General features: G+C 42.8%; 1 protein-coding gene across 2 annotated transcripts; it reads right to left on the reverse strand.

Annotated features, from left to right (window-relative positions):
- Positions 1-408: 408 nt before the first annotated feature.
- Positions 409-26,464, reverse strand: SLC25A37 (solute carrier family 25 member 37). 2 transcript variants are annotated; one of them, XM_039525881.1, is made up of 5 exons: positions 26,213-26,339; positions 15,857-16,065; positions 8,195-8,423; positions 5,571-5,627; positions 409-3,784 (listed from the first exon to the last, which is right to left on the reverse strand). In XM_039525881.1, the coding sequence occupies exons 3-5, from the start codon at positions 8,415-8,417 to the stop codon at positions 3,264-3,266; spliced, it is 801 nt and encodes a 266-aa protein (XP_039381815.1). In that variant the 5' UTR covers positions 8,418-8,423; positions 15,857-16,065; positions 26,213-26,339; the 3' UTR covers positions 409-3,263. The 2 variants fall into 2 exon arrangements, with proteins under 2 accessions (XP_039381815.1, XP_039381814.1); XM_039525880.1 differs by lacking the exon at positions 15,857-16,065 and having other exon boundaries at positions 26,213-26,464.
- Positions 26,465-26,534: the final 70 nt, after the last annotated feature.

Below are 26,534 nucleotides of genomic sequence, written 5' to 3' on the forward strand. Positions count from 1 at the left end.
AATGTTTACTAGTTTCTAAATACCGCACCACACTCACCAATTACTTTCAAGTGCTAAGAACTGAGGAATACTTCTTGAATGTTGCTTGTCCATTAAACGGTCACCTATCAAAAATTAATACAAAGAGTCTTCTCATTGAAGTCTGATCTAATCAAGCTTAAAAGCCTTCACAGAAGACTGAAGCCTACATTTCAGAAAGTTTACCTCGCCTGCATTTTGGCTGGTTTGTGTCCAACCCATACCTGATTTGTATTCAGCATATTCTTAACAAGATTCTTCCATACACTGAGCATGTCCCCAGCTCCACTCACTTTTCATTAAAAGGGATGACATTTTTCCAAAGTCATCTAAACAGGCTTCCAAATCCTTTGAAAACTTCAGGCTAAAAACCCTGCCAAGCTTGCATCGGCTTTCACACCAAGCTCATGGTACAAAGATGAGCATGAATGCTTTCTAGTGTCAATACCATGCTTACAGTAGGCTGAGGTTACAAATTCTGCACTTTGAAAGCTAAATAAAAACTAAGCTTGTTAAAAAAAAGGGGGAAAGTTAATTGAATGCAATGGATAGCAAATAGACATGAAAAGAATGTTTAACAATTCCTTATCATTTGTAAAGAAAAATTTACACAAGTTGCATGTACATTCACTAGAGAAGTATTTCCTGTAGTGATTTACCTTCTCCAAATAAATATTGGTCAACCAAACTTAGTGTAATGCAAGAGTAAGATCACATGAAAGCCACCATACAGAGAAGGACCTGACTGCCAGTTTGTCTCACTCAAGCCTTGAGTGAGACAAACTGCATCCGAAGAAGTGGGTATTCACCCACGAAAGCTCATGCTGCAAAACGTCTGTTAGTCTATAAGGTGCCACAGGATTCTTTGTTGCTTTTACAGATCCAGACTAACACGGCTACCCCTCTGATACTCAAGCCTTGATGAAATTCCCCAATTTGATGGTGACTTTTCATTATTAGATAGATACAGACTAAGCTGTACTTGAAATGAAAAACTCCATATTAAAAAATTAAATGCAAATGTTAGACAAGGTAAAGCTTTTTCACCTCATTCAGGTGAGCAGAAAAATGTAAGTCGTTGGTACAAGGTGCACAATCAAGACTTAATTTGGGGTTAAGAAGAATGCCAACTTCAAATCTAGTCAACTTGAAAAAGTAGCTTCAGGTCCTGTATGTTCTCCCAGGCCCTCAGCCAACTTTTGGATCATACTTTTCCTTTAAAAAGGGTTCTTCCACATTGCTATGTGAAAAACCCATACCAAAAAAAAAAAAAAAAAAAAGGAGAAACAGCAAAAATGATCTTATACAAAGTTGTCAAATGCAAAAACCAAGCAAATAGAGAAATAGTGTCTGCTGCAGTATCAGTTTTAGGAATGTTTAAATGTTTGTTGTTTCACTAGTAGGTGGACAGTTCAGGTAGAATCAACCTTTTCACACTGATTGCCCTTCAAAGGGGGTGGGGGTGGGGGTGGGGTTACTATTCAGTTACATTTCTAAAACCAGAAAAATCCTGCTAGGTTTTTCATTGATTGTAATGTTAGCCACCTAGTCCCAACTAGGGTAGCCAACTGGCTATTAGTTAATAAATTCAGCATCTATAGTTCAGCAACAAGTTCAGTTTTTGCTCTTTAGACCAACAAAAGCTTTTTATCTTCTACAATATTACTGCACCTAAATTAGATAACTTGGACCAAATATTAGACATTTAAAATTCAGACCCTATATTTGCGACAGTGGTCGGTTTAAATTGGGGAGAGCAGTCAAAGGTTTTCCTAGCCTCAAGCGCAGGAGTTATACTTGGTAAACATTGGATTCAACATCACATTGTAAGAAGATGAGGTATAGAGGCTAAGTGGAGCCATCCATAAACCTAGCTTGCAAAACAGAAACAAAAAAAAACCCTGAAGGTCAGATGTGCTTTTTTGAATGCACAGAGTTCTTTTCTACAGAAGCACAAAATAAAGCATGGGATTTCACAGCAGCAAACAAAGTCCCCAAAGGACTAAAATCCACTCAGCTTTAGGTTTTAGGACACTTCATTTATACATACCAAACGGACAACAAACAGCTGCCGTTTGTTGGCTTTGCTTTACAAAAACGTTTTGATTCCGCTGTTCTCCTGTTTAAGGTTTCACTTTCCAAGGGCTTATTTTGCACTGTGATTGATAGTTTCCTTGTGGTCAGTATGCAACTCTTACAATTCAAGATGAGTTGTCTTACAGAACTGTAAACCGATACTCTGCTCCTGCACACTTTTATGCACAAGAGTAACATTTTGCATGTAAGCGAGCACGAGTCCTGCACAGTTACTCATGTGTAAGCAGGAGCGAGGCGTTAGTGGAAAATAAGATTATGAATAAATAAGAGCAATGAAACCTATTCTCTATTAAAACACCACAAAAATGTACCTTTAAAATAAGTTTGCCAAAAATGCTCATCTTTCAAGTACAATCGTAAGTCAGCTATGGGAGTAACAATTAAACTAGGGTTTTTCAAGAGCAACCAGCGATTTTCGCTGCCCAACTTGAGACCCCTTAAACAGACCATTTTCAGAAAGCATGTGCTCAGCACTTTCTAAAAGTCGGGCCCCTTTAAGGTGTCAAGTGGATGCCATAAAACTGGAGGCAGCTTACCTATGTACAAATAAAAAATCCTGGCCACTGTTTTGTGTTAAATGCTATGATTAAAGCCATTCTGGCTAAACAAAAATAAATGCTTTGGTTCTTACTTGTCATGAGGGAAGAATTCAGTTTTTTTTTTTTTTTTAAAAACAGCTCAACTTCCAGCTGTAATAGTATTAAAACAAAATTCCTACATAGAAAAATAAAGGATAAACATTATCCATCTATTTTATATTATGTCATATATAAAAGTTTGTTCAGTGACAGGATATTTAATTTCTTTGCTATAAAATATCTCACAATACCATTTCCCCCCCCCGGTGCAGTCTAAGTTTTCTGGTGAAGTGGTAACACCACATCTTAGAGCTTATGGGGGGGGGGGAGGGGGAAATCAGTAATTTCACTTCTCTAAAGCTATAAATATATTTTAAAAAGTCTTCAGATTCTAGCAAAGAGGGTGCCAAATTTCTCCAGTGACCACTTAATTCCCCTCGTCCCCAATGACAGAAAAGTGAAATTCAATTGTGAATCCACAAGAAATCTTGCATGTTTCACAACACGAGCGAATCCCTCAGAGTTTGTACAAATGTCATCTGAACCTTAGGCTCGCTCTAGTCAAGTCTTTCAATAAGGAGCTCTTTTTTCCAGCTTGTGCTTCGTGAGGAAGTACTTAAAGAATTCATACACTGACCACGCGATGGCAGTTGAAGGCATCTGGTAAATGACACGAGCCTGCACCCCTCGGAAATACCCAGGGATACCACCCAGCTGATAAACTGTCCTGAAAGCATTGGCCATTCCTGAGAGGTGCCCACTGATGTTCACCGAACTCAAGGCCATGTTTTCCTGAGTGTTGAGCAACGTCTTGCAGACATCAAGGGGTGTGGTGGCAGCGGCAGCCACGGCTCCCGCGATGGCACCAGAGAGGATGTGTGAGCGGGGGTTGTATTCCCGGCGTGGGTTGATTTGCTCCTGCATGAACTCATATGTGATGAAGTGAATGGCTTGGAAGGGGACGTTCATGGTGAGCTGTGTGGTATAACTCCGGTAGAAGGCACCCAGTCCTTCAGTCCTGTGCACTGTCCGTATGCACTCCAAGACTGTTTTGTAGGGGGAGTTGTACATCTGCATCCGCTGCTTCACCACTGATTCAGTAGCGACCGCGGGAGGTCACATGGCACCAGATGGGATGGATAGGCAGCCAATGGGATAAAAGATAAACAAGTTAGACACAAGTTCTTTTGTAAATAACATCCCAACCTTGAGCTATGCTCCCAATTCACATACATTGCAAACCCTCCCTACACCAGTGGGGAGCACCTTAAGTGGATAATGCTGCATATACAAGGTACAGATGCTTCTAAGTGATAATCATCCTAGTCAAGTCTTTAAACAATAATATAGCTACACACTTCACCCTTTCATAGAGCTTTCCCACAGCGGATAGAACTCTCAATTCCTCAGTAAGGCAAAAGATAATTTTAGAGATGACGGAGATAAATTAAGAGGCTGATTCTGCTTCTTTAGAAGTCAGTTGCAAAACTCACCATAGCACCACCCCTGTTACAGCCATGGAAGCACAATTGTGTTAAGTGACTTGGTCCAAGGCTGTAGAGACTCAGTGGCAGAGCTAGGAGCGCAACTCACAAGTGCTTGGCTTGTGGTCCCATGCTCTAATTAGCCACTATGATGTTGCCTCTTCAAAGAATGTTTTGAACCAACAACAAAGCAGATTGAAAACTAGAAATTCCAAACATTTCTATTTTGGGGGGGAAGAAAAAAGAAAATTTGAGTTTTTGCAACAAAAAAATTCTCCAGTTACAATAAATATAGTGAAATCTGATACTATAAATATTTTCCCTTAAGGGAAAGTTTTCCTTAAAGTGTACATTAAAGAACCCTCCCATCATTTTCCACAAAGCACGTAGATATCTAACACATGAAGGCCAGAGCATACCAAGAACATACACTTCAGCAGCTGATAAACATGCAGTAGTGAATGTTAAGCCACACAGAGTGAAATAAGGAGTGCTGGGACACTTTAGGTGGATAATGTCTGTTTGCTTGCAAATCCAAGAGTGCATTTTGCATGCAACACTGCAAGTTATGGGCTCTGGCCAGTAGTTACTCTGCAAGTGATCTATTGTGCAGGTGAGACACTCAAAAGACTCTGGAACTCTGGAGTGACATCATGGCCCCACTGACTCCAATGGAGCTAGAATTTCACCCCCAGAAGTCTTCCCATCAGTTTAAAAAGGATGCACAGCGAGGAACACCATGCAGAAACCAACAGGCATTCTACCCAAGTATATACATAGTGTGCTCAGCACCATAGCATGAGGGCTTTAAATCTCAAGTACCATGCTTAGAGAATGAATAATTACCTATAACTTCCTTAGAATTTCCCCAAGATGATATTCTGCCTTCAGAATGGTACCAACCCAGCTAACCCAATGAATGCTGCTCATGGGCAGAATTTCCACCTAAGCCTGGATGACATATTTGCAGCACACATTGGTTTTTATTTTTCTGATCTCTGGCTATATTTTTTTTTAAATAAATAAGAGGCTATAGATTTAGGGAAGCTTTTAAAAACAAAAACAAAAAAAACCACAAGAGCCAGAATGTTTTGCTCTTTAATAGTTGGCTTAGAGAAGTGGATAAAAATGTCAACAGTCAAATGCAGGATCTATTTTATTCCTCAGTATATGTTAGGAGAAAAATGTGCTCAGAATCCACGTAACTGAGAAGTTCTATCAATTTCAACTGAAGTGATCAGAGTTTCTTTGTACAAGCTTACCGTGGCCCTTAGCCCACAGTCAGTGAGGAAAAAAGAGTAGTTGTTACATACTACTCAATTGGTGCGTTTCCAAGCAACTTACTTTCTTCCCCCAATTCAACTCCATTTCCACATACAGTAAAGGACATTACCTTCAGCCGGATTCATTACTGCATCATGGAGCAATGTGGCCATGCTCCCAGCTATCCCTGCAAAACAGAAGAGTTCCCTTCACAATACAATTCTGGACAGCTTCTGTAGGTTAACCTAGACCAGCGTTAAGTCACAATTCTAGACAGGCAGTGCATAAAGTTATGCGACAGCCTCAGCTCCCACGGTATAGCCTCAAATTAACAGTCCTGAGCTCTTCATGGAAACATGAGAAAATCCATCCGTAGAATGGGCTGGAAGGGACATCCGCTACAACTTAATGTGCCGGCGACTGGAGCTGGGTCAATATGATAAGTCATGCAGTCAATCCTGTTTCCCTATGACAGGATGGATGCAGGCTTCGCTTATGCTAGCAAACTGCACCAGTTTAACTAGATCAGTGTAAAAATATCCAAGCTACACTGATATAAGCAAGGTTAACACTGGTTTAAATGTGTTTTTAACCAGGAGTTTGCATCAACTTACCTAGATTGATTTTTAAAGTTAACTTAGTTTAATGTAATCTCTAGTGTATTTAAGGCCTTATAGATTCCTTAATTAGCACTGGTAGACGAGCTTCACTTCAAGCCTAGCTAGATTTCCAGAGCCTTCCTGAGCCAATTTCTCCATTACCTGAAGGGCTTTTCTAGTCAGTTCTCCTTGTCCTCACTATTTAACTTAAATTTCCACTGTTGCTACTGAAAGCTTGTACAGTTTTGGCAAATAAATGTCAGAAATAAGAGCACATGACTTTAAAGGTATAGTTAAGAAAAAAAAAACTAAGTCCCAGCCTATACTTAAGTGTTAATGGCATGGCAATGTTTAAGGGTGTAGGGGAAAAAAGGAAAAAAAAACAAAAAAAAAAACCACCACACCACACTCCTAAACATAGGTATGCCAATAGAACCCTCTAGTGTGGGCACAGCTATACCGGTACAGTTTATGATGGTCATAAACCTGCATAAGCTATTCTGGTATAAGCATTTTTATGCTAATAAGCATCCAAACTAGATGGTTTTGTTAATATAGCTAAATTGGCAAAACCCTCTGTGTAGAGAAGGCCTTTTGTCAAGCAATTTAATGAAAGATCTAGTGCAGATCTGCTCTGCTGCATGAAGTTTAAACAGAAATGACAGATGCAACTGGCAATCAGTCACTGCTTTGAGTACTGCATATAAACCCAAGAAACCCTACGTCAGCACAGTAAGAACAAAGCCCTGAGTTTTTTAAACTACAAAGGCATTCACCACGCTGCTATTGTGTTGGATATTTAAGTGTTAGAAGCGTCCGTCATAACTGAACCTTGGTCCATCTGGAAGTGTAACGTTCGACAGTGTTCAGTTTCAAGAGCATCTCAAAATTAATTACATGTTATGACAATAGGTTGGGACTCAAGCTCTCACAGGTTAAGGCCAGGAGGGACTATCATGGTCCTCTGGTCTGACCTGCGTAACAGGCCACAGGGTTTCACCAAGTGATTCCTGCATCCAGTCTAACTTCTGATGGAGACAGAGCATTCTTCCCATGGTTTGTAGTGTGGCAGAAATTATATTTGGTAGAAGGAAGATGACATTCTGGTGGCCAACAGTACCTCAGCCAGTGACACTGTCTGACCAAGTAAGCTGCTGTGCATTAAAATGGGAAACTATTATGTTCTGAATACTGCAACTGGGCTGTATTTTAAAAAAAATGTATTTTAAAAAAACAAACACACACACACACACGCGCCAGCATCCCCTTTTAAGAAGTCACTCCCCATACAAGTTCTAATAAGCCATTTCTGTTACTCTTACCCAGTAGGAGAAAGATGAAACCCACTCAAAGCAGAAGACTACAACAGGAAAGCTTGTTTCAAAGTCAATCTGTTCTCTGTGGGAATGTCTAAACAGCTGGGAGATGTAATTCCAAGCTCAGGTATACACAGACGTGCCTGTGCCTGTGCCGCTCCAGTTAGCGCACTATAAATTGTGTATGGCTATGATGGCACAGGTGGCAACTGGGGCTAGCCAAGCAAGTAGGCACTAGAGCCTTGGATGGGGTTGTATTCAGGTGGCTAGCCTGAGTCGCCGTCCATGCCACTGCTACCACACTACTATTTTTGGTGCACTAGCTCAATCAGAACTAGCATGTGTAATGTCTACCTAAGCTGGGAATCTCACCGTCCAGCTGCGGTGCAGATATACCCTATGTTGCAATTCTTGAGCGTTATGTTTGGTGAGCCCTAACACAGAAAAGTCCCGCAGTGCCAACTAACATTCTCTAGAGGCCGGATATTCTGAGCAGCTCAGTGACTACATAAGGCACCAAAGGAAGGGGCCAGCTTTTCGAGAAGAGCTTGGCATGGTGGATGCAGAGCACTTTTGGATGCCTGGCTGTAAGTCTCCTAATGGAACCTGCTGGCTGCCAAGCACTTGGAAACTTGGAAGTAGGTTTTGCATCTCATTTCTCCACCGCCCCCAAATACATGTACACTTCAAGAGTCTGTGCGAGACCAGGCTGAATGCAAAAAATCAAAGCCAGTGTAAAGTTCTTCCCAAAGCACCAGAGTAGACAAGGATGCCAGGCCACTGTAAGAGTAGTAAGCAGGCAAGAGACAGGCTATTAATTGCAAACAACTGCAAAATACCATTGGCCAGGTGGCTATTTCCTCCATGGTGAATAATGTCACTTAAAGTCCTTTTCATTTTTTCATAGCAGGCAAAATACATTGCATGGGCAGGGCCAGCCCCCAGCATGGTGACGTTAATTCCTCGTAAAGGCCTCCAGAAGCCTTCAGTGTGAATAATCTTCTTCAGGGCCCCATACACACTCTTGTACTGGGCTTTGGGATCTGGCTGCAAACTCTGCATTCGGGTCTGTAAGAAGAGGAAGAGGACTTTAATTAGCGGTCTTCAAAAGAACAAGGTATAACAAATCGTGCTAAAGCACTGCAAAGCCCCTGTGAACCAATGTGCGCTTCCCTGGTTAGAGATGTGAATAATTCTGTTCGGCGGAGCTCTGACATCTTCAAAGTGTGCCATATTAATTCTTAGCCTGCAGTACGGAGAAAATCTAAAACATTCAGCAAGTGCCAAAGATGCGCTCAGTGCCACACAGAAGCTGTGAAGCCCAGTTTAGAAACTCAGAAGGCACACACTCCAGTCTGCGTCACACAATCCATCACAGACATTTAAAAATTCCAGAAAACACCATGATGCCTTTGCTTATACTAACATCCAGAAAAGGACTTCTCTGTTAAGTCCTTAGCAGCTGCAGCTTGTTAAAGAACTGCAGTCCCCAAGGGTAACAGACACACAGCTTCCCCATCTCCACCTTTCCTTCCCTCTGTGGTAGGGAACTCAAGCAGGCAGCAGATTTCTTCTGACGAAGAGCATCCAAGAAACAGTTTGTGCAATGCATACCAATGCTGCAGACATTCCACCATCATGCCAGCAGGGGCTGCTATAGCCTAAGCCCTTGGGGCTCTTTCACAAAAGAAAAGTGTATCCCCGTTGGCACAGAGCCCAGGAACCAGTCTCTTCCAAAGTTCTAGGACAATGGAACGTATTCACGCTATTAGGCCAGCTAGACTATATTGCATTACATCCAAGACTCCATAGTGACCAAGTGTTTAAAATATGCTCAGCATGACGAGGTCAGGAGGTTATAATTCAGTGGTCATATAGTCAAAGCACGAACATACAAGTGGGGTGAGTTAGCAGACAGCAAGTTTGCCAATTTCCCCACTAAGGGAGTTTGGGTTGAGCAAGGCATGAAGGACTGAAATGCCTTTAATTTGTTCCTGTTATAACCCATACGCCATTTCCCCATTCCACCTCTCAGCCTGGTTTTACTGATTGTTTGGTCATTTCCTGGCAGATGCTGTTTATCAAGGCAATTAAAACTGATCTATAGAGTCACGTGTAGCAGAAATTACTGAAAAGTAAATTCTCCAACAGGGTTGGGGAAAACAAAGTTTGTGCAACTCTTTAATCAATGTATTGGAGAGAGAGAGTGTGAGTGAGTGAATGTGTGTGTGTATATCATAGATTATTAGGGTTGGAAGGGACCTCAGGAGATCATCTAGTCCAACCTGCTGCTCAAAGCAGGACCAATCCCCAAATGGCCTCCTCAAGGATTGAACTCACAACCCTGGGTTTAGCAGGCCAATGCTCAAACCACAGAGCTATCCCTCCCCCCATATCACATTGCCTGCTTACCAGAATCTGCAAAAACTTCCATATTTTCTCTCCTCTGCTGCAGGGTGAGGACTCTCGTACAGAAATGCTCACAGAATTATTTCAACCTCAACTGCCACCTACAACAGCGCAGAGCGCTTTGTAATTAGTGACAAGCCTGTAACATTCCATGCCTCTAAAACACAGTCACATTTTTGTCAGCCCCCAAAAAATGTAATTTGAGAATGTTGTCAAAAGGTGAGGCCACCTGGAAGAAGAGCAAAGAGGCTTTCCATTTTGTAAGCAAGAAAAGCAGATCTCTAGAGAAGCCTAGTTTATCTAGATGAGAAGTGACTGGTAAGCAGTGCTACACAGCCACAGCAGAAGACAGAACTGTGGCCCTACAGGATCCATTTTTTGACCACTTAATGAGGAAGTTCTACGGAAGTTCCATGGGAAGTTTACCCACATTTCTAACAGACAGCACACTTCATATCTCCTTAATCTCACTAGCAGAGTTTTCCAATGCTGCTGCTTTCCCCTGACAGGCCGTTTAATAGGACAAGATACCACAGTGTCTGTTTTTGACCAGAGGACACAGGATCTGGATGTTGAGGAACGCCTTTGATTCAGAACACTCAATGGAAAGTATTATAGCTATAGAGTAAGTGTTTGGCAACTCAATGAAGTCATTATTTAAGCTTTTGGAAAAAAAAAAAAGCAAACCAGAACACCTTCTCTCACATCTCCAAGACTTTAGGGCCTCCGCTCTGCAAAAACTTTAGCATCTGAGGCTGTGTCTACACTGCCAATTGAACAAAACTTTTGTCGTTCATGGGTGCTTTAAAAAGCCCCCCCAACCTCCTCCCCCAAAAGACAAAAGCTTTGTCGTGGCAAGTGGCAGTGTAAACGGCTCATTGTCGGCAGGAGCGCTCTCCTGTCAACCCCGCTCGTAGGGGCTGGAAGTATTTTGTTGGCGAAAGTGCCAAACAAACAGCGTTTACACTGCCCAACTTTTAGCAACATGGCCGTGTCGCTAAAAGCTGTGTGGTGTAGACAAAGCTCGAGTAACTAGGAATAAAACTTTGAAAAGGTGTTATAAAAGGGATTAATTTTGTATTACCCCACCTTTGTCCAACTCAGCTCTCGTAGACACAGAAGATAACCATTAAAAGGTCAGAAAAGGGCTAACAGCCTCCACTATAATGCCAAGTAAGTTTATAACTTGTTGCTTTGGTAGATGTAGGGATCTGAAAAGTATTTTAGCGCATTCTGCTTGAGACACAATCAGACCGCACAGGACCATCACAGACTAATACGACATCTTCTGTTCTACAAAGACTGCGTAAAACATACCCTGATGTGGGCACTGCTGTACTCATTTTAACCTCCCTCCGAATATGGAGCTGTTCATTTGCACAAAGCCAGGCTTGATCTGCACCTAAAATTTAGATCAGCCAACTATGTAGAGGTCGGGGCATGAAAAATTCATCCCGAGAGATGTTGTAAAGCCAACCTAAGTCCCAGAATAGATACCTCTAGGTTGATAGATGGAAGAATTCTTCTATCAACCTAGCTACTGCTTCTCGAGGGGGCAGATTGACTATTGTGATGGAAAAAAGTAGTGGTAGCAAACGCCTACACTACTGCAGCATAGCTGCAGGGCTGCGTTGTAGCGCTGGCAGTATAGACACAGCCTACCTCATATACGTGTTTGCAAGCTCAGGGCGTTGGACAATACCTGCAGTAAGAAATATGGTACTGGTACTTTACAGTACCAAGACAATATCTACGATTCACACAGAAGTGTAACAATATTGCATCCGTCTTTGAATTCACGGTTTTAAAACAGCTGTTTTACAAGCGAGACTAAACTGAGGTGTAAGAGCTGCACTCGTCAGGGAATGGTTCATAAGGTCAGAGTAAAGGCAAAGTTGTAGTATTAGTCTGAAAATAGAAGGGTTTCTATTGTACCTAAAGCAGAATGCATTGAAAGTGTACTTACAAGATGCTCATAACACTGCAAATCAAGAGGTCAAAGCTTTCCTGCTCAAAATGCATAGGTATTAACAGCCTGGAAGCCAGTGATAAGCAGAAAATGATTATTAAAAAAGTTTCCATCTACTGTATCCATGACATCCAGAAAAAGCAGCTATTAGCTTAGACATTTTCAGCCACTAAGCACTCCTTTGCCATGTTTTACTCCTGGACGTGAATGCTTTACACACTATTACTAATACCCGAGAACATCCCTTTACCTACCTCACAGATGACTCAGTGTAAACTGTCCACACCGTCAAAGCAACTGAGTGGGAAGGAAAACCCAGGCATCCCAATTCTCAGTCCCCTACTCTAGCCACTAAAGAACACTCCTTCAATTCCACTGGCCAGAGCCACCAAGGGCACTATCAGGGATTGTTTAGCAATTTAAATGCATCTCCTGCCCTGGCATTACATCTAGGTGCTAAGTGTTAGACTGCATGAGCCACACCATGTCCCTGCTTGCCCACATAATACCCAAAGAGAATTGCAGGCTGTAAATCTGTTTTTTGCCAACCCTGTACAGTAAACCCGACTTAGACAGAACTACCGATTAAAGAAAGGTACAAGGCACAAGAAGCGAGTTCCCTGCACATTGTTTTATTTGCAGCAACCCCCCCTAAAAAAAAACCACCACCACCACCACCACATACATTTTTAATGGACAGAGGCTAATTTACAGCTTGCAGTTTTAGTCAATGTCCTTCCATAACATTCTCCTTTCTGCACACCATCTTCTTAATGGTGTATCTAAGTATATCTATAGCCCCTAGGGCTGCAGAAGCCAAATGTCTCAATCATTGAACTGTTTGTCCTCACCACCTCAGCAGACAGGGAAGTGTTAGCCCCATTTTACTGATAGGGAACCAGAGCAGGAAAAAACTACATGTCTTGCGCAAGGCCGGGCCGGGAGTCCGCAGCAGAGCCAGGAATTAAATCCAGATCTCTCAAGTGCCTTAACCACAAGACTATGCTTCCTCCCTGGCCATATGTCGTCATATGCTCTAAAGCAGTCACACTGGGAACAGACTACCTAATTTAAAAAAATCAGAGATTAGGCAGCAAGCCTTTAATGATACTATAAAACATGCCTTTATTATAGAAGCCAACACTTCGCACCATGCTCAGTCGAATCCAAAGGTAAAGAAAAAAAGGGCTTAAGAATCTAGTTACAAAGCATGTCAGAACTTCCCCTGCTTATTGCAAAAGCATCTAGAATTTAGCTAGCCCTTTGCCTGTTATAAAACAATGGTTACTTTGACCCTCCCTAAGACTCGCTGGGCACAGGAGGGTGCTAATTCTGTCAAGTGGAAAACCTGAATTCCTGAATGAACGCCAAAAAACAGAGGAAGTTTGGCTAAAGTCCAAATAAATAAATAAATAAATAAATAAATAACCTACCACCACCCATAGGTGGTAATTTATGACTCAGGTGCAGGATCATGAACGAAAGCACAGTAAGCATTACACAAGTTTCCCCTCCCCAGACTGTTTCTGAAGTTTAAGCAAGTTCCTTTAACAACCCCATACCAAACTGTATTCAGTGCTCTAATTGAAAAACGCTGTTGTTTTTTATTTTTTTGTTTGATTTCTCTCTTCTCCCCCCCCTTAAAAATAAATTTAAAAAAAACAAGGAGTACTTGTAGCACCTTAGAGACTAACAAATTTATGCTCAAATAAATTTGTTAGTGTCTAAGGTGCCACAAGTACTCGTTCTTTTTGCTGATGCAGACTAACACGACTACCACTCCAAAAAAAACAAAGACAACCTAAAGATTTAACGGGGAAAGTAAAGTAAATTAACCAGTGTCTTAATGCTGCCGGGGAGGTATCATGATTTCTGTCAAAGAGGCTTCACGCCACCATTGACTTGACACTAGGAATAGCCACCCTCCAGTCTATTTTGGAATCATGTTAGTTGATTTTAAAAACACCTGCCCTGACAAGTCACAAAGGGCCATCTATGTAAGGGACACTAGGTGGCAGTTGCTCTAAATGTAAACACAAGACTGGGCTCAAGATTCCTGGGTTATGCTCCCAAGCTCAACGGGCAACCTTGGGAAAGCAGTTTTCCCTTCCCTGTGTCTCAGTTTTCAAATACCCATCTTAAAATATGTTTAGTTGCCTTTGTAGAGTGCTTTGAGAGCTATTTAAATACAAGTAATAACTATGTTCCAAGAGAAAATTCACAGAATCTAATCTTGTATTTATAGAAATTATTTAAAAATAATCAAATGACTATTAAACAAAGAACAAAGAACCTTTCCCTGAAGGTTATGCAACCCAAACATTGCTCCATTGGGCTAGCATATTACTGCCACTATCCATGTAATGACACATTTTCACTTTCTGTTCCTGTCATTTCTTCAGCATCCAAGCAAGTTGAAAAGGAAAGTCAGAAGCCAAGTTGATGAGACTCTCTTTAAAAAAATTAGTTTTAATGACTAGGGACTTAACAGGCACAGTAATTTATTCAAAATCTCCAATGGCTTTACCCCGCCCCATCTCAGAGTTTTAATTGCTATGATTGTCACTGCATACAAATGCCATTTGAGGCCCCAGATCCTGCAAACACACATGCTTAGCTTGACTCAGCTAGGTCTACACTTAAATTTCAGCAGTAATGTCTGTTAGGAGTGTGATTTTTGTGACACTTTTATAGCAGCAAAGCCCTTATACCAGGGGGGAAAAAGCACTTTTCCAGCTTATTTTGTTCAGGGAACTGATGCCAGAAAGAGTTCTTTTGCAGGTATAGCTTATAAACTGTTCCAGCAACACCAGCAAACCTTTTCTAGTGCAGATCAGGCCTCACATGCAGTCCTGATGGTTGCCTACTTGGGAAAACCGAACAGAACACCTAATGCAGAATAGACTATTCCAGAATAGTTTCCCCATGTAGACACTATTCCCGAACCAAGGTGATTTTATTGCAGAACAACTATTCAGCTTTGTGAATGAGTCAATTATTCCAGAATAAAAGTTCATTTAGGGGAGCTATTTTGGAATATTTATTCTGCAACAGTTTATTCCACAACAGCTCTTCTGGTCAATTTCCTCATTCCGACATGCCCTCAATAAAGTCAATGGGAGTAATGATATTTAAAGTGAAATATGCACACGAATGTTGCTGGATCAGGGCCTTAGAACACAGCTATTACTGACATCCAGACTCAGTTGTTTTGATATTCACTGAGCCAGATTTGTTTTATAAATTTTAGATCACTCAAACAGTACATCCATAGTCTTGGCTGAAAACCAGGGAAGCCTGATTAGTTAAACCCCCATGCCAAACAAAAGCATGAAAAGACAACTCAGTTTTCAAAGGCAACCAATCATCAGCACTAATGAAAACATGTGACTGCACGCAAAGCACTAAAGGAATTTTGAAATACCTCTGTGCCACACCCTCTGTAGTCACACAGGTTCACAAGCATGCAGCTCGTGTCCGCCTTTTTGCACAGGCTAGAACACATTCTTTGTCCAATCCAGAATTTTAAAAGGAATTAATGTTTACTCACAAAAGAAACAATGTTATCAGTAAAAAGCAACAGAAAGTCCTGTGGCACCTTTAAGACTAACAGATGTATTGGTGCATAAGCTTTTGTGGGTGAATACCCACTTCGTCAGACGCATGTTATCAGTGATGCTCTGTGTTCTATCCTGTCCAAAGCAACAAGTGTCAAACAATGCAAAAAAAGTGTATTGTTAAAACAGAGCTTGACCCTGTGAGATGCCAAGCACCTTACCTCCTTCTGATTGGTTTATGCTAAGAGCAGCCAGGAATAAGTTTATATGAGATAGATAGTGCACTGGACTAGGACTCTGGAGACCTGGGTTCTATTCTCAGCTCTGCCACTGACCTATTGGGTGACCATGGGCAAGTCACTTGCCTCTGTGCCTCAGTTTCCCCATTTGCAATAGGGGGGGAAGATCTCCTTACATAGCTCTTTGTAAGATGCTTTGAGATCTTATGAAGACCTATGCAAGAGCTAGATATTGTTCTTAATGAAGTTTTAAATTGCAGTGAACCTAAACAGTTGTTTTCTCTTTAAGTGTCACCTTAACTTGGAAGTCTACGTGCAGGCACATACCTGAGAAGTCTTTAATTTGAAAGGAGTTGAGTTTCTTCACCCCACAAAGTGTCCTTCACTGTTTTGGAGCAAAGAGGACTGGCACGTTAATTCACTCTCAGTTTATTTGATTTACAGTAACAGCTGAAGTCCCCAATCAAATTCAGGAACCCACTGTGCTAGGTGCTGTACATACAGTAAGCTTCTCTGTGCAGGAGTTTCCTTATAATCTGAAGAGACAAGACAAGGAACAGGAGAAAAGCAGTAGCATCCCCATTTTACAGATGACTAAACTGAGGTACAATGAGATTAAGGGTGTGTCTACATAGCAAAAAGAGACCCACAGCAGTGAGTCTAAGAGCTTAAGTCAACTGATTCAGGCTCACAATGCAGGGCTTCTTCTGTAACCACACACACAAGTGACTTAGGGTATGTCTACACAGCAAAAACAGCTAGGCAGCTGAGAGGCTCAGAGCCTGGGTCAAGGGACAAAGGCTCATGCTGCAGGGCATAAAAAATAGGCATGTAGATGCTCCCACTCAGGCTGGAACCCGAGTTCTAAAAGCTGGCGTGGGAAGAGTCTTTCAACCCAGGCTCCATCCCAAGCAGAAAAAAGTCTGAACCGCTATCTTTAGCTCTGCAGTTGCAAGCCTAAGTCAGTTGGCCCAAGCTCTCAGACCCACTGCTGCATGGGGTTTTTTCCCCTCCCTTTGCTGTGTCCATGTAATCTAAGCAGCTTGCCAAAGATCACAGAGGAAGCCTATAACAAAGCCAGGGATGTGAGCCCAGGTTTCAGGAGAGCAAGACATGTGCTGAACTGTCAAAGCAACTTTGTGCCCTGGTAACTATAATCCTTGTTCCTCTCTCCTCCTGTCGCCTTCTCCCCCCCAAGAACCAGATGTCTACAATCAAGACTTTTAGACCTGAAATTCTTCAGAGAGCAGGGGCCATATTGGATTTCACACTTGCAGCACTAGATAAGTAATTATTGTTTTGACACCAACTCTGCAGAGCTGTTTGGAAAACAGTTTGCTGTACATTCTTCTGCACTGAGCCTTCCTGTAAGCGCTAAGATACACCTGAACATACTTCTACATTTAGAAAGCTGCAGTAGTGGCTATAGAGTTGCCTACTAACGTACATCTCAATCATGAGGTTAGGACTCAGGGAATGGGGTGTGGGGGGGGAAGACTAACAGTTGTAGGTTTCCCTAGCCAAGATGTTTCAATGTTCCTTTTTGTATTTTTGCACCTGTCATGATTTCTTGCAATATTAATTCCTTGTATTACAGTGATCGGATCCATCCGAAGTGCGCAGTAGCTCAACTAGCCGTACCTCAAGAGACAGGAATTGTGCAGCAGTTATCTTATCCATTCAGAACCTCTCAAGTCAAATATGTGGAAACTACCATAAGCTGCAATTTGCACAGGCCACGTCTACACCAGGAACTAGGCATTAACAGTTTGCTATACCAGCAAAGCTGCACTTTCACGAGTATAGCTCATGTCTCACACACCCTCCACACACACCCTATGCATGCACACACTTCCCCCAAGCCAAACAAGCTATACCAGGAGAAGTGTGGCTTTGTCAGTGTAACTGCATCTAATACCAGGGGCTTTTCCAAGCACAGCTGTGTCGGTCAGGGACCACAGCTCTTCATACCCCTGTCAACACAGCAGCTACGTCAGCAGAAGTCTGGAGCATAGACACAGCCTCAGACACTGCAACTTGGTGCTGAGGTTGGCTGCTCCACCTTTTCAGATGCCTGTGTGAAGTCAGCAAAAGATTCTTCAAAAACCTCACATCCTTATTACTTAAGTGATGAAGAAAGAGTTTTACCCCTGGCCACTTAGAATAATTCTCATTGCATAAGCAGCAAAAACCTATAGAACAATTAAGGTTATCCAGTTAAGCTGGTTTAAGTTTACCTAAAGGGTGCAATGCTGAAAACAAGCCATTGAACTCCTTGCAGAAAGGACACAAACAATGTACATGACTGGCTGGATTATCTAACACCCTTCATGTACCAGGATACATTCAACCTGTTATAAGGACACACTACATATCCATTTGATGGGTGCATTTAATGCCTGATCCAAAGTCCACTGAAGTCAATGGGAGTTGGATAAATCTCTTAGGCAACACTATACAGTGGTACCCGCAATTATTTGTTTGGTCTGGGCAGGCAACTGAAAGAAGACAAATTCAAAATTTTTATCTTAATTTCCCTCCCCCCACGCCCTCCAAGAAATTCTAGACATTGCTGATCATTTAAGATTTTTAATCATTTAAGAAAGAATTTTGAAGTTCTCCTCTGAACCAGATATGACCTCCCTAGTGCTATTAGTCAGCATGTGGCTATTACAAGAGAGTTGGCTACTGGACTTCCTACCACATTCTGGATTAGTCCTGCCCTAAGCATTGCTTTAGTTCAGTTCCTGCTTCATGACCCAGGCCTTCAAACAAAGGAGGAAGCTTTCATCTGCAACGTATATTTTATTTAACCCTTTCTGATACTTATGAAAAGCTGCAAGGCAGAGCCATAGTAACTATTTATTAAAGAAAAAAAAAGTGATTCAATGCTGCGTACACCAGTTTAACCCAAGTTTTACTTTCAGGCTAGTTCAGTACTGAGGTTCTACTTACTAGCCCCTTCACAAGATTCTTACTCCCTAGCTCAGAGCTACCACAGCTGCCCTTTTCAGTGAATGTAGGAATAGAGCAGTGGTTCTGAAGCTGCGTTGCAAGTGCTCCTCAAAGACAGGAAGCTACAGAATCAGGATTGGGAAGGGTAGCAGACAGGAGGATCAGGATACTAGAAGATTTGAGAAACCCCCATGATACACCGATTTCTTCACTGCGGTCCTCAATTGATGTATGCCATTGCCATGTGCTGATCAAAGCAGCACAGCAGTTTAAGCAGGTGAATTTCACCAAGCAGGGGACACATTACAGTAGTGGCTTTTGAGCAGTGGATTCCCTAGTGTGGTCTGCAGACCACTTTGCACATGGGTCACAAGTTGCCCCCTCATTTCCAGTTGAGAAACTGCATTAAAAGAGTTAAAGATACATTATCCTCCTAAAACATGTTCATGAAAACAATTGTTATATCTGCCGCTGGAATACTGATCAGGCACCAGTGGGAAGAGGCGAGGTTCACACGACAAAAAGCTTGAGAAACTCTAAAGTCATTGTGAGATCTGTGGGAAATCGGATTTACTTTAGCACATGGAGGAGAGAGGTGCCGGCCGGGACTAGGTAGCAGTGGTAGAGGGATGCGGTGGGGTGGTTACTCTGCGCTATCTTGTCCCTGGGTTATTTGACCTGAACTGGGGTAAGTAATGCCTCTGTTTATTTGTTAGTGTATTTCTTTAAAAGATTTTCAAGGGCACCAAGAACATTGACAGACGCTTCTTGTAGAGCAATAAAAATCCAAACAAGTATGTAATTTTCTACCTAAAGATAATACTGACACAGAAGAATCAGAGCTTAATTTACTTCAATAAATTGCATGTCAGATTAAGGACCTCTTAACAGTAAATAGAACTCCAAAAAAAAAAAAAAAATACCATCCGGACATTTAGTTAGTTTATAAGGTATTTTCCTGGAAGTTGCACAAAGTTAATCCCTATACTTCACCACTAGCATTACGTAAGTATAAACAGAAATTCATCAGTCTTCTTGTAAGTAATGTTTAGAAGATGGAAATTTAGCGTCACAACCAACACATTTTATTGCAAGCCATCTGCTGGAGCATCTGTCTCTCTAAGGACCTAATCACATCAGCCACACCATCAGGGGTTCACCTGCACATCTACCAATGTGATATATGCCCCTCTGCCATGTACACTGGCCAAATCGGACAGTCTCTATGCAAAAGAATAAACGGACACAAATCTGACATCAGGAATCATAACATTCAAAAACCTGTGGGAGAACACTTCAAGTGTCACTGAGTGGTTAGAGAGGTTGAAGGTGGCAATTTTGCAACAAAAAAACTTCAAAAACAGACTCCAAAGAGAGACTGCTGAACTCGAATTAATATGCAAATTAGATACAATTAACTTAGGTTTAAACAGAGACTGGGAATGGTTGGGTCATTACACTAATTGAATCTATTTCCCTATGTTAACTTCTCCTCACACCTTCTATGGGTCATCTCGATTATCACTTCAAAGGTTTGTTGTTTTTTTTCCCCTCCTGCTGCTGATAGCTCATCAATTGATTGGACTCTTCCAGTTGGTAGGCGTACTTTCACCTTTTCATGTTCTCTGTATGTATAAATATCTCCTGTCTGCGTGTTCCATCCGAAGAAGTGAGTTGTAGCCCACAAAAGCTTATGCTGAAATAAATTTGTTAGTCTCTAAGGTGCCACAAGTGCTCCTGTTCTTTTTGTGTCTCTAAAATTATTGCTGTGACACTGACCATTTCTATTACCAATAGACAGTCACTATAAGTCAAGTTTTTCAACAGTCCAAGACATGGAATACATACTCAGCCAGACTGTAGCCGTGTCAAATGCTCTTAACGTAACCGATGAACTCCAGTCACATGATTTCCTTGGTATAAAATGCCTATACGTACTTGGAAATGTCTTGCTTTTAACAGGCAACTGTACTAATATACTAGTTTCAATGTCACTGCAGGGGACAAGATCACCCAACACAATCCGTACTAAAGGAAGAGGTTCTCAGAACAAGATGAAAGCTTTGGCTTACCCTGTAAAACATGAACTTTCCCAAATTGTATCAGACCACAAACTCCTGATTTCTAATTCTAGCTCTGACAGACTTGCTTTGAGGCCTTTGGCAAGCCAATCAAACTCTGTGTCAGTTTCTTCATTGGAGAGAAAGGGATAATGCTTACCCAGTGCACTTGTACAGTCAGATTCCAAGTGCTTTATTAGTAATATAGTATTACCTAGAGGCCTCAGTTGAGACCCAAGATCCACTGCGTTAGTCCTCATACAAAGACATGGCACCTAACACTCCCCATCTTAAAGAGTTTATGATCAAAGTACACAAGAGAAGGATTATCATCCTCACTTTATAGACTGCGAAACAGACACCAACAAAGTGACTTGTCCAAGGGCACACAGGGAGTTTGTGGCAGAGTCAGGAATTAAACAGGATTAAACAGATCTCCCAAGTCCCAGTACACTGCCTTAACCACAGAATCAGCCTTCCATTTGGTGCTAAGTATAGCACTGGACAGAAGTGTGACTGGTCTATGGGAGCAGATGCAGAACGATAGAACAGAGACAGTCGTCTAGTGGATAGAGCACTGAACCAGGACTCAAGAGACCCATTTTTACTCCTGGCTCTGCCACCAGTCTGCTGGGTGTCCTTGGGCAAGTTACTTCCCCTCTTTGGAACGACACAGACCTCCTCCTTTGTAAAAAGCTTTGAGACCTACGGACGGAAGCACTATTTTACCACATACAGAGCACTTTTCATTTTTTGCAGTTTGCTGTAGCGCAACTGTTGCTACTGAAGTCAGCACAGAACACCTGGCTACCTGAAACAACCTTTACGAGAGGAAGCTTTGAATTAAGCTATTAAAAAGGACACCCTTAGCAATGAAAATTACAATCAGAGATGTAACAAGAGTTCATAGCAGCTGGGAAGTTCCAGGAAACAGACGGCAGGGAAAGTCCTTGGCATCATCACCTCTATCATTTCTTCATATACTGTTGCTGAAATGGGCTCTGCTCCTTTCGCTTTACCTGGCACAGGAGCAGCAATGAGACACCAATAAACTCCTGTGAAGTGCCCTACAGTTTCCTTGTGGCATCATAAACCTTTAGGAGACAAACTGTAGACAGCATCTTGAACTTCCAAATTCTGCTGTACAAGCAAGCATGGTGGCGCAACGTAATACCTAGCTCTTACCTAAAGCTTTTCAAGAGTAGCTCTCAAAGCACTTTATAAGGGAGGTAAGGATCATTATCCCCATTTTAGATGGGGAAACTGAGGCATAAAAGGGAAAGCAGCCCAGGGTCACTCAGCAGAGCCAGAAATAGAACCTATGTCTCCTGACCACCAGTCCAGTGTTCTAGCCACTGAGCAACACTGCCTAAGAGCAGCCTACAGAGACCGAGTTTTGCCATTACACCTGTGCAATCCCAATGGGATATATGAAGGCAGAATTTGGCCATGTAAATGGTAAGGCCTATCTATTTTCTGCCTATATGAGCAACTGCAGCTTCCAACAGTGCTGCACTAGGGTGAGGATCATCGTTTGTTACGTTACGCTCCACAAGTGGCTGCACTTCAGTGCTGGGCAAGTGACCCCTACATGTATATAATTTGCAGTGTAACAGATTGGCAATGTCTGACGATGAAAAGGGAACATGCAAATAGAATTAGGAGTATGTGATTAAGAGAGAGAAATCAAATCGCTTAAAGTAAAAAAATTTTTGGTTTTTTTGGCAATTCATTGTTGTCAGCTTTCATTCTTAACACACCAGGATTTGAGAGATGAGATACTAGATAAAACTGCCTTCCACTGTAAGCAGAGCACAAAACCAGGAATCTGAACATCTGAATTCTATTCCCAGCTGTGGCACTGAGAGACTTTGGGCTATTTGCTTATGTTCTGTGCCTCAGTTTCAGTATCTACGGTACCTTAAAGTGCTTTGAGATCTTCTGATGGAGAGTGCTATCTAAGTATGAAGTATTACAATCAAGTTGTCACCCCACCCATCAGAGAAAACTTTACACTCTTAGTAATCAGACTGTGAAGCAACTTAGGACTGTCACTCCACTTCACCATGACACAGATCTCAGTGTATTTAACCTTGCTTCAGAGAAGCTCTACTTAAAAGAAAACAGACATTTTCATTTACTCCCTCTCCCTACCAATTTCCCAGTAGAGGAAATGCCCTCTTGAATAACACCGGAAAGTCCTGAGTGGTGATGTGCAATTAACCATGACTTGGCAAAATACAGTAAGCTCATTATACCTGCCTATTGGCATGAATATGGAGGTGGCTTGGGGTTAACACTATTTACATCGTTAATATAAGCCATCTGAGAAAAGTGATGCCCCACGATTAATACCGTTCTGCAGACTGTTGGATTAAAAATGCTGAAGCATGCTTTTTCTAGCACAATTCAGTGACCTCAAAAGGTTGCACGAAAGAACCAAAAGCAAGTGGCTCATCATGAGATGCTCCTACTAGAATTGACGTCAGAAATAAGAGGCCAACAAACGAGCACAGGAATATTCTCTGTTCATTTATCTGTCAGCGTGCAAGTGTCTTGCACATTAACAGTGTCTGATGCTGGAATTTCCTCCCTTTCTCTCCAAAATCATCTTTCTATTGTGATTTCAAACAGCCCTGCACATACAGGAGATAAACTAGAGTATCAGCTCCCAACCTTTTCCATACCAGGATTTACTTGCGATCCCTCTCCCATTTGGCAAGATGGGGAAGGCCAGACAACCCCAACCCCCACATTGAGAACCTACAATCTAAAGGGCCTAATAGGTCTTTGCCATCTCTAACTTATGATTAGGACAACGTGCTTCTAGATAGCTACAGTGACTAAGGCAGGGATCATTTGTTTGAAATAGGAAAGAAAGCTTAGTGGAATATTTTGAAACAATCCACCTCTTAACAGTGACATGTCCCACTATTATAGAGGTGTTTATCAAACTATGTACTTAGGAATACTGGGGCACAAGACATACTAGATAGGTCGTCAAGACTAGCAACTCTATACAATATATTCTTATCCCTGATCAAGAAGTGCTACTTCTGTGCATTGATCTCAAAGATTTACAATATTAACAACTTCGCCTCAGGCCATATGCGAAGTAGATGATATCCCCATGTGAATAATAGGGAAAACAGACTGCAAAACAGAAAACAAAACACAAGAGAGAGAGACAGCAGCAAGACTCAGAACCCAGGTCAACCAACTCGGACTCATTCTACGGGGCAAAATTAGCAGTATAGATGTTCCCCTTCAGCCTGGAGCCAGGTCTCAGAGCCTGGGCTCCAGGTCAAGGGGGGGGGATGTCTACACTACTATGTTTCGTCCCACAGTGCAAACCCAAGTCAGTTGACCCAAGCTCTCAGACTCACTGCCGTGGGCTGTTTTTTTGCTTTGTTTGCTGTGTAGACCTACCTTAAGACACTTACACCAGGCCACAGAAGATGCCTGCAGCACAGCCAGAAATAGAACCCAGGGATCCTAATGCCCAGTTAACTACAAGGCCATCCTCTCTCTCAGGACAGACAGTTAGTCCCAGGCCTCTGTTGTAAGCAAACTGAGCCTCCCAATTAAGTTTTTTACTTTTGCACTGGACTTGGCTGATGTCATACACAGAGCTGTTAGACTCAGATGTGTCCATTTGCAACCCACTAATTTCACTGCAGAGTTCTAGGTCACTGCAGAGTTGTCTGGTTTCAGACAAACACCATATGAAGCTAATCAATTTCACATTTTTTCCCACCCAAAAGCCATACACTGGCCCAGCTTTGCAAACCTTCAGCGAACTGGGATTTGCAATGAAATCTGGGGCCAGGAGAATTCTGCCAGCTTTCATTACTCCTGTTTTGTTCCTATTCTTAAGCCTGCCTGCTCACTAAATCCACTGTGTCAAAATGTTGACGAGGTCTTTGTCATTTACAAATCACACTGTTTGCAGTCTTTATACCCTTTTTTTTTGCGGATTTTAAGCTACAGTCTATTTGAGAATGGATATATAATTAAAAAGAAGTCAAGAACAAGTTTTGGAAGTCAAAATAATTACTCCAAGATCCATACAACCTCAGACACCTTTAAAATCTTCCATTCCTTATAGAGAGGTGTTAATAATAACCTCAGTGTCCTAACGTACATGATAACTTCTACTGGAGTAGACCAGAGCACAAACAGGGTCTATTTTCCTAACAATACTGCTGTATTAGTAGCTTGTCAGAAGTCAGCAGCCAGCCTGGATGGGCATATACATGTACAAGCCTAGTATACATGTACAAGTCAGAACTGAATGCATACAACCACAGTGTTAGCTAACAGTTTTACCAGAGGGGATGAGATGGCACTTGGCCAGTGAGATCTGTTAATCAAACTCTGCCCTCATGCTGGGCAAAGAGGGTTGCTGCTAGGCTGTATGCACCCATCATTTAAACAAGGATTCTGCTCTGGCTCCTTTCTGTTGACCCACCACTTTTGACCCTCACCTGGATCACTCTAACCTGGGCTCCTACGTCAAGCATCCTGGAGAGACAGACTCCTCAGAACCCCGAAATCGATATCATCAGCTGGTACTACCACCTTCTTTACAAGATTTCTCTGCAAGCAGAACATGTTAAAATGTCCTTGAAAAGGGATCCAACAGGTTCCACAGACAGGTTCACTGTTGGTTGCACAACCCAAGTTATTAACGTGACACTTGAAAAGGCAAACCAACTCTTCCCTGATGTAAGTGAAGCAGGAACATGACACAATATGGACTTTCACCGCTCCAATGAGCCAAGCTGCACTCACCTGCTCCTCAGACACAGCACTGTGACATCCTTCCCATTATCTGGGCCCCTTCAAAGTCAGTAAGAGAAGAGTAAAATGCAGTTGCAGGATCAACAGCCCTTTGCACTTCTTTCAGGCTGCAGATCACAGTGCACGAGCTGCAACCCTCCCTTCCTTGCATGCTCTTTTCTGAAGCTCTCACACGTGTTTAGAGCAGCACATACATTAGTCCAAGATACACAGTCCTTCCCAGGCAGGCTGGCAGCTTTCTTGAGTTTACTACTAGACGCTGCAGTCACGCCCCGGACCCACTTCATATTCTTATGGCACAGAACCACAAGGGGCCATGATGCCCCATGCGCCCCAGTTTTGCAATAGGACAGAAAGGAAGTGGTGGAGAGGGGGCTGAGAAACTTCTACCTTACCCCAGAATAATACATAGGGAGAAATAACAAATGCCCACCTATTTACAAGACAGAAGGGGCTGGGGTGGGGGCACCTCCCTTATGCAAGGACACATAAGAGGAGGAAACATAATGCAGAGGGGAGATTGGGGGTGGAGGGCAGCAGCCTCGCGCATTTTCAACTGGAAAGTTGAAAGCACACTCACTCACTCCCCCATAGATGCAACAACCGGCAAGGAAAAGGAGCACTCACACCGAGACAGGGGAAACTGCAATCCACACACCGAGGAAAGACGGGAACACACTCACCCCACTGCCTGCACTAATACACGTTTGCAGGGACACGCACACCCCGTTTGCAATAACGCCGAGAGAAGCGCCACACCATGAGGGCAGGGGAGCAGCAAGCCTCCTCCCCAGCAGGGAAGAGCAGCAAGTGGCCCCAGCCCAGCGAGGGGCACCCCCCGCCCGCGCCCTGCAGCGCCGCGCACCTTGACCGAGTCCACGGGGTACATGACCGTGTGCTCCAGGATGCCGGCCACCGCCCCGGCCGTCATGTGGGTGGAGAGGGAGGCGCCGCTGGGCAGGCTCTCGTAGTCCTCGCCGGGGCTCTCGGCCTCCATCCCGGGCAGCGCCGCCGCGGGCCGGCCGCAGCTCAGCTCCATCGGCGCAAACAAGTGAGGCGCGAGCAGGCGGGGAGGGGGAGAGAGAGGGGAGACAGTTCACTCACTTCTTAGAGCCGGGCCCCGCCCCCAGCTCCTTCCGCCAATGACAGCCCGGCTTAGAGGCTGGGTTGGGCGCTGATTGGAAGGG

The sequence above is a fragment of the Mauremys reevesii genome, linkage group 2 (assembly GCF_016161935.1).
Source record: "Mauremys reevesii isolate NIE-2019 linkage group 2, ASM1616193v1, whole genome shotgun sequence".
Lineage (NCBI taxonomy): Eukaryota > Metazoa > Chordata > Testudines > Geoemydidae > Mauremys > Mauremys reevesii.